Source organism: Phlebotomus argentipes, unplaced genomic scaffold, assembly GCF_947086385.1.
Source record: "Phlebotomus argentipes unplaced genomic scaffold, Phlebotomus argentipes genome assembly scaffold_18, whole genome shotgun sequence".
NCBI classification, from domain to species: domain Eukaryota; kingdom Metazoa; phylum Arthropoda; class Insecta; order Diptera; family Psychodidae; genus Phlebotomus; species Phlebotomus argentipes.
Genome location: NW_026776177.1, coordinates 12061771 through 12070142, shown reverse-complemented (window position 1 = coordinate 12070142; position 8372 = coordinate 12061771). Strand labels below are relative to the sequence as shown.

General features: G+C 37.4%; 1 protein-coding gene across 1 annotated transcript; it reads right to left on the bottom strand.

The window, feature by feature from the left end:
* Positions 1–36: 36 nt before the first annotated feature.
* On the bottom strand, positions 37–8344 carry LOC132260289 (excitatory amino acid transporter 3). The gene is made up of 12 exons (XM_059758310.1): positions 8101–8344; positions 2914–3130; positions 2741–2836; positions 2137–2341; positions 2014–2053; positions 1721–1904; positions 1518–1648; positions 1350–1452; positions 1044–1235; positions 854–988; positions 692–791; positions 37–629 (listed from the first exon to the last, which is right to left on the bottom strand). The coding sequence occupies exons 2-12, from the start codon at positions 3093–3095 to the stop codon at positions 567–569; spliced, it is 1431 nt and encodes a 476-aa protein (XP_059614293.1). The 5' UTR covers positions 3096–3130; positions 8101–8344; the 3' UTR covers positions 37–566.
* Between the last annotated feature and the right edge of the window lie 28 nt (positions 8345–8372).

Genomic DNA, 8372 nt, shown 5'->3' with positions numbered 1-8372 from the left:
CATTCACATGAACGTACTATATCGAAGACTCCTGCATATTTTGCCTCACTCACGGCGACACATTTATTCGGAATCAACATTGGAAACATCAAATTTCTATTCCATTTAACAATTATTCTCATCTAATATTCCTTTCTATCATTTTTTTTTCTCTTCTTTTTCAAATTACAATAAATTTCCACAAATCTTCTCTCATGTGACACAAATAACAACTTTTTCATGCTTCCATATAATTTTTTTTTGTCTTTAAATTACATATTATTGTATTTTCAACACTTACATTATACTGACTAATCAGTGTCTTTTCGATAAAATTTACTTGTCCAATGACAAACATTGATTAAAAAAGCAGTTCAATGAGAAAGATGACAGACGAAAAGAGTTTTGTTATTGTCTTGAAGAGTGTGCGTAAAAAAATATATCGAGAATGCATAGAGAAATTGTAAGAAAAACAATTTCAAAATTAAGACGCTTCATGAGCTTTGGAAAAGTATTAAGTATATATACAAGTCCTTAAATAAAATTTCAATCTCTCTTTAATTATCTTTGTACACGTGGGATCTTATCTATTCTTTAATTTGTGTATCGCCTGCGCCTAATTCCTGGAGTTCATGTGGCTCAGCATCGACCTGAAAGTGTGATAAGAATGTCAAATTCTAGACATTATTAGCAAAGATTGTAATGCTTTTACTCGGTCCAATTCATGTTTGAGGTCCTTTCTCGATAAGTGATTGACTAAAATTGTTCCCAATGCATCACACATAACATTTATTGTCGTCCTAAAGCGATCCCTGAAATTGTTATGAAAACAAAATTTAGCAGGAAGTCTTCCTCTCGGTTTGAGAAAACTCACAAAAGCCAATCCACGGCAATGATGATTGTAACATCTTCAGCGGGAAGTCCTACAGTGTCCAAAACCATCACCATTGTTACAAGTCCGGCTTGAGGAATACCAGCTGCTCCTATTGATGCCGCTGTTGCTGTTACACTGTGAATAAAATGCGTGTTAGAATCTTGAAGTTTGGCAAAGTCAATGGTCTCACCTCACGGCCACAATGTGTCCGAAAGTGAGGGAAATTCCACGCAGTTGGGCGATGAATAAAGCAGCCACAGCCTCGTAAAGTGCAGTTCCATCCATATTGATCGTGGCTCCCACCGGAATGACAAATCTCGTCACACGAGGATCAATTCCCATGTCATCGAGGCAACCAATAGTGATGGGCATTGTGGCAGAACTGCAATCAAAAGGACATTGATAAGCGCATGAGCCTTGGTCTGAACTCAAAGTGATAGAAAGACAGATATTTGAAGATGGTATTGGAAAATGCTAAATTTTTATGTGTTCTTACCTGGAACCCGTGCCAAAAGCTGTAGCCAAAACTTGTCCCATCTTTGCGATATAACCAAATGGTAGCCTTTTTGTGGTCAAGAAGAACAAGACCGCAATTGTACCTGCAAAACCACAGTGGAATTAATAATGGCAAAGCAAATATAGAGGCAATTTTCGTCTATAATACCAAATCCATGGAGGAATAATCCCAGCATAACAGTGAGGAAGTAGAATCCCAATTGTCCAATCATATCGCCAAATGATTCAATCTCCAGAATCTTGGACATGACGAGGAAGAACACACCAATGGGGGAAATCCTGAAATTGCCAAATGATCTCTGCCGTAATCTCAGCGAAATGTCAGTGATTAAATGCTTGAGCGGTTCTCACCAAATCACCCAAGACGTGATGATCATCATGGCTTCGCTGAGAGCTGTGAAGAACTCCTGAAGGGGCCTTCCGCTGTCACGCATCTTCCCAATAGTCACGCCGAGGACTACGCTAAACATCACGAGGCCGAGAACATTGGTGCCTTGGGTGAACTCCGATGTGATTTTGTATTGTTGTAGGGGAACTGTGTGTGTGCGCGCGGGGGTGGAAAAGCAAATTGATAGAAAATTGGTTTTCTCTCGCCACATCTTCTATGTTGGTATCTCAAGCTCATAAGGACTAAATCCGCTTACCATTTGTGGCATTGAGTGGTGGCACCAAAATTGTACGGTACTGCGAAACGGGAGATCAGAGAGAAATCATTTATAAGTACGGTAGTTGGTTTCATCAGCAACTGCTGTAATAGGCGAACTTACTTGAAAAATTGTGGCTTGGACTAAATTGGGTGGAAAGAGATTCCGCACAAGATCCAGAAGGGTATCCGATGTGAGCACGTGCCGGGTCACAGCGCCTTTCTCCACTTCTTTGACCATTCCACCGGATCCCGGTCGGATTGAACACACAAGGATGATGCCGAGGATGACGGCGCAAATGGTTGTGGTGAAGTAGTAGATGATTGCCCTGAAAATTGCAGGAGATGCGCAAATTGATTTAATAACAGCAAAGATTCAGTGTAGGATGGTTTTGCTCTCGAAAGTATGGCATACTGCGAAAGACATCCCAATGCCACCTTATCAAGAGCATGCACACACGTTGTGAATATTCCACGGGTAATTATGTTGTTTGTCGTGTGTGAAGTGCGCAGGAAAATTTTTTTGAAGTATAATGGCATAAAAACCATGAGAATTAGAAAGGAGAAAAGAGAGAAGAAGTGTGTGTTCCATCATTTTCATCTCCACCATTCATCTACAACACAATCATCTACACTTGACCCAGAAATCAGTGGAGTAAATTCGCAATTTTTTCTCTCCCGCTCTTCGTCACCCGCCCACCATTTCCCAAGGGCAATTCCATACGTACCTGGTAGCTATTTTCCCGGACATACTTAAATCTAAGGCACCAATAGCGCTAGTTATAGATGACACTAACAGTGGCACTATGAGACACTTGAGCATTCTGCAAGACAAAAAGGGATAAAAACACAGTTGAGTGGCTGATGAAGAGCGTCTTGGCCATGCATATTTATAACTTGCCTTAGAAAGAGATCTCCCGGATATTGAAGATACATCACCTCGCGCTCTGACCAATGTTCTGAACCCATTTTGAGCAGGAGGCCCACAATTGTGCCACCAAAAACACCCACAATGGTTAGCATTGTAAGTAAGTTCCTCCGGAAAAATTGCATACATTTTGAATTACTCGATGTGTTTGACATTGTAGTTGGAAAAGGGGCGGCGAAAGTCGGCAGAACTGTAAGAAAAGAGGCGAAATGAGAGTAAATGGGGTGCATTGAGACCTGATTTCAATTAAAATTGGTCATTATCAAGTGCATGTACCCTCTGATTTATGGAGATTTATGTAGAATCTAGACAGATAGACAGATGGAGAATTAATTGGCAATTTAGCAACTAAATATGTGGTGCATCTTTCAGAGCTTAATATATGTAGAACGGAATCCTGAAGCAGTATTTTATTAAATTAATAGAAATATTGTAGTTACATCCTGACTAGAAGAGGAAACGTAATTGCAAAATGGAAGAGGAAATTTTATCAGGACATTCCAGAAAGAGTTGTGAATCGTGAAACTATTTCAATTCCCCTGCATCACCATATCAACGAGCGAACATCAAAAGTTCGTCTAGAAAGGATTTGGAGAATGTTCTGAAGGTTGTCAGAGAAAAGTGTGTTCCATTGAACAGCACTTCTTACTTAGTACTTTATACTTGCACTCGCTAAAACCTCTTCCGCTACAGAAGTGGCAATGAAATGTTATACATATAACATGAAAAGGACACTGGATATTTATTTAATTGCCAGACGCTAAGAATAGATTGATGTATTGATGAGGTGCGGTGTGTATTTCAAACCGCCAAATTGCGATCTGAATATAATATGACAACCTTTTTTCTGATGGGAATTTGCGCCGAACAGGAAATAACTTTTTGTCGCTTAATAAACCCCATTTACTATATGATGCGGGATATCATGTCATCTGAATACAACACTAGAGGCACTTCTTTAGTTGTGCCACGAAAAAGTTGTATGCCACTGATAATAGACATTCGTGTCACGAAGGGATAGTCTTTCATATGCTTTTGGGGAAGATGAAGAGACGGGATAATAAAGTGAGAGACTATCCCAAAAGTCACATCTCTTGTGTGTAATTTATACAGGGAAATCATATTGACCGAGAAATATCGATAGACAAGTTCAAGTTTCAGCATCAGCAGATTGAACGGCAACACACCTTCATCATCCCAAGTAAACTTTTATTTCACGCGGAAATGGACTTATTTAGCATCTAACAGGGTGATAAAAAGTGATTAAAAGTTGGTAATTGAGAAAGGGGTCGATCTTGAGAGTTCTTTCCTTGAAGTAGATTATCTCGATGCCATTTTAAAGTGCTATGTAAGTATAATGCCATTATATAACTCGCTGGATTTTGCTTCTCTAATCGTCTATCATAAAAAATGCATTATGACTTTTTCTCCCTCTTAATAATGTTGTCTTTCCTCTAGATAAAATCAGAGTCGAAATTACGCAATTCTCAGTTCATGAATCTGAGAAATGTCCAACAATAATAATTACGGCAGAAATCTTATCAGCTGATTTTTTTTCCTCTGGCTTGTGTACCACGAAAGAGAAGCTAAATTGTAGACAAAGCGATTATGGAAACAATTTACAAAATACAAAAGTGTGTGTTTTTTTCAAAAACACTACAGAAATTGTCAGTGTCAATATGTGATTTGTAGTTTAACTGCTTAACATTATGTCAAATATGTTAAACTGTCATGATTCCCAATCACTTTTGCTAATAGATAGTAATTGATAAATACAACAAAATACCTCATTTGCTTGGAATTCCTTTCTCGTGTCATTTTACTCAATCAAACTTAGACATAAATTTGAGATGTGATTTTTGCATTTTGTGTACTTAAGCGAACAGGAATAAGGTAAACGCGAAAAATGAGCATTAGCGAATGTGGTATGTGAGTAAGTTGGCGGGTAATCAAATGGAATTACATGTCAAGGATTTCATCCATTTTCTTCTTCTCGTCTTCTGAGGGGAAATTATCGGAATTTACCAGAAAATAGCACTTCACATAAAATCCTTATCAATCACGGTTCATCGAATTAATGTCTCTCTAATTGGCTTATGAAAGAGATGACAACAAAAGGGGATTTGGCAAAATATTCACTCACTGATATGAAGCTTACCCAATAATTAATCATATGTACATATAGTTGAGTCTTGGAAATTCTTTGAAGAAGAAAACACTGAGATTTTGTTGAGAGTGACGACAGAAACTCAACGTCTTTACTCGAAGATTTATGCATTTTGTTTTCACAGTCGTGTATTTATGCAGACTATAAAAACTATTCATAAATAGAACAATTTAATGCATAAACAGACATATAATTTGATCTGCCTACAGATGAATGTAAATTGATAAATGCAACCTGCAATTTATGAATCACAAACCTTGAATGAATGCGATGCAATTCCAATTTAGTATATATTTAAATTTAGAAGATCCCACGTGAAATTAGCGTCTTTTAGTCCACTTCCAAGACTGTCTCATGCAACGACTGTAACTGATTCAGCGTGAAAATATTCGGACACTCGACGGTGGAGGAAGACTAAAGAGATCACAACAGACGATTGGCACGGTGTCAAAGTACTGTAAAATTGATCATTAGCACAATGTTACATTAATTCTCCCACGCGAAGCCACACAAAGTCTCATCGATGCTATGGCTTTTCAGCATACAAAGATGGGTTTTTGGATCGTTACAAAAATATTTGAGACCGTCTTTTATTAGATTAAGATAAAGCGATCCACCTAATCTTGGCATTTTCTCGTAAACTCGTTCTCTTCGATTATTTATGGGCTTTTATTGTGATGTGGAGTATCTAATTTGCAACTCAGCATCAAGAGAACTTTGAGTAGACAAAGTGTATGTGATGGAAAATTCCAGTCAAAATCGTATATTATAATATTAAATACGTATCGTCAATGTGATCTTAAGGACTCAAAGTGGAATAAATTAAGACCAACTATTTTTTTATATTCTAAACTAGTTTCATATCTTAATAGCGGGTGAATCTGGTAAAATGCAGTTCAAATTGGGATTTTAACCGTATTATTCTTTTTTGGAGTTTAATTCTCGTCTTTGACTACCATCTGAGATAATATGATTATAAAACAGTCACTGACATTCATTACTATTCACGGAATGTATGTACAGATCCACTCCCTCACCGTGTTTCTACATTAAATTAAACATTGTGTCTTTAGTATTCAATGTCAACTTCACACACTCATTTTGTTTTGTAAATTCTTATCAGGCCGTAGTTTTTTCTCAGTTCTGAAATGATGAATTCTTTTTTGGTCTGCAGATATTTTCGTCTCAATTCAGTGTTCAGTGATTTTATCGATTCCCTTTTTGCCCTCAAAATCTCTGAGAGACACATTTATATCAGTTCAGTGATTCCTTTATTGATATTTCTACTTCACTTGGCAATTTCTTCAGAAATCATCGCAACCGTTCAAGAAGAATAAAATGAATTCACCCAAATAGGGTTAAATGTTCAACAATTATTGCTTTACATGTGTGAAGTTCATAGCAAATAGTCAATGAGAAAATAATAATTGTTTTGATTTGATAATGGCAATAAATAAGGAAATCGATTAGATCAGATGTCTTGTCGTGACGTTTGAAATTGGCAGTGCTCTCAATATAAACTGACGAGAGATTAATTTAATAAACCATCGGCAAAAGAAGGCACCATTCTTGAAGTGACGAGAAAATCTTTCTTCTTATACTGAAGTTTTTTTTATAGAACACTTCCCTAATCTTTTTATTAAGCATCTGATTGAAAGAATTAATGGTCTTGAGGTTGAAAACTCTCTGCTTGACGATCAATGGAATTTTTCGTGGCACATTTTTGATATTTTTAAACACACGCCTTTCCTCATTCACACTCGTGAGTGGATGTGAGAGTGACAAGAAATTCACGAGTGGATTTTATCACGCGTCTCTTGATAAATTGATAAAAAGCGTCAAGTGTGCTTTTCTCGCGATCTCTTATTACAATTTCGCTGTCTGGCAATTTTCACACGAAAATATAATAAGCTCATTGACAGGCGAGCGAAATGACATGTCTCTTTATCAATTCGCGTGTAATTATCTAATTAAACGTGTACATTTTTCGACTATACTTCGCATTTAACGTGGAGCATTCACTGTTGAAATTGTAAATTTTGTAGGCTTTTGTGGCTCTCAATCCGTGATTTGCTTATCAATTTGATACTCTTTCAATGTCAAGGGGTGTGGAATTGTTGTTCTTGGCTTGAGAGTGTAATTGAGGGCATTTCCTCTCAATCATCTTGGAGACTTACAATTGCGATAGGGAGGGATTTTTGTGAGTCATTTGCTGATTAATTGTCCCTATCGTAAAAGTAAAATGCTGTGGCAGAAATATTCCTAATTTTCTCTGCAGCTTCTTAACCCTTGAACGCTGATTTCTCCCCTCAAGGAGTGCTCTAATGTTATGAATACTGTCAAGACGTGAGTGTGTGAATTTTTTCACCCCTCATGACATATTTTTCATTTGAAATCCCAGGGAAACATGGTTGTGATTTGTCACTCTCCCTGGTGCTGATATAATGCAGAATTTTTTATCATTGTGTGCTGCGCTGGATGCTTTACTTGTTGCTATTGGAAGTGCTTTCCGAGATAGACATTTTATTGAATAGAGAGTCTCAACCACACTATCACGTCCATCTTCCACAATGGCTCGGCATTCATGTGCAGGAATAATGGTGATATGTATATTCTTTGCTATGAATTGCGGAACCTCTTTTTTCCCTTTCCCACGAGACTCGCGACGTGTGTCAATGGCAAAGTGGGAAGATTTAATTTAAAAGCAAGGCAATACTGAGGGTTCGGAAAGAGAGAGTATAATGAGGAGGAAGAGCAAGAAAATGCGGGATTAAAGTTTCGAAGATGACACAACTTGCTTGGTATTTATAGACACCGGCTTTCGGGATGATTTTCTCATCACGTTAACTAAACAAATAAAGTGAAAAGACACACTTTTAATCTTTTTGTTGTATTTTGCACACAAGAGTTTGTATATTTGTACGAGAAAATGCAACATTTTGTCACGAATTTGCACATTGTTTTCCCAAAATATCATTAAGAAGGGGACTTACACTAGCTTAAGAGTATTCTTTGTAAGTTACAACTCAGCTCTTGATTAATCCTTTTTTTGAATATGTGTTATCCTTAGAGCACACGTTTATAGAAATTGCACTGACAGTGTAACTCTTCCTCACCCAGGAATACCAAACGACAAAACGCACTCGCGAAATTCACTATGTGATTCTGTGAGAAAGAAGCTGGGAAATATGATGAGAGACACTCTATTATAAATCGGTCCAACTTGACTCTTCCTCACGCGATCACGGATGACTCTATACTAATT

Bases quoted from the DNA above. Each gene is read 5' to 3' on its own strand.
- LOC132260289 (XM_059758310.1), bottom strand. From the start codon at position 3,095: ATGTCAAACACATCGAGTAATTCAAAATGTATGCAATTTTTCCGGAGG. The intron at 1,905-2,013 runs GTAAGCGGATTT...GCACACACACAG, and splicing joins ACCACTCAATGCCACAAATG to TTCCCCTACAACAATACAAA. The intron at 792-853 runs GTGAGTTTTCTC...TAACAATTTCAG, and splicing joins ATTGCCGTGGATTGGCTTTT to GGATCGCTTTAGGACGACAA.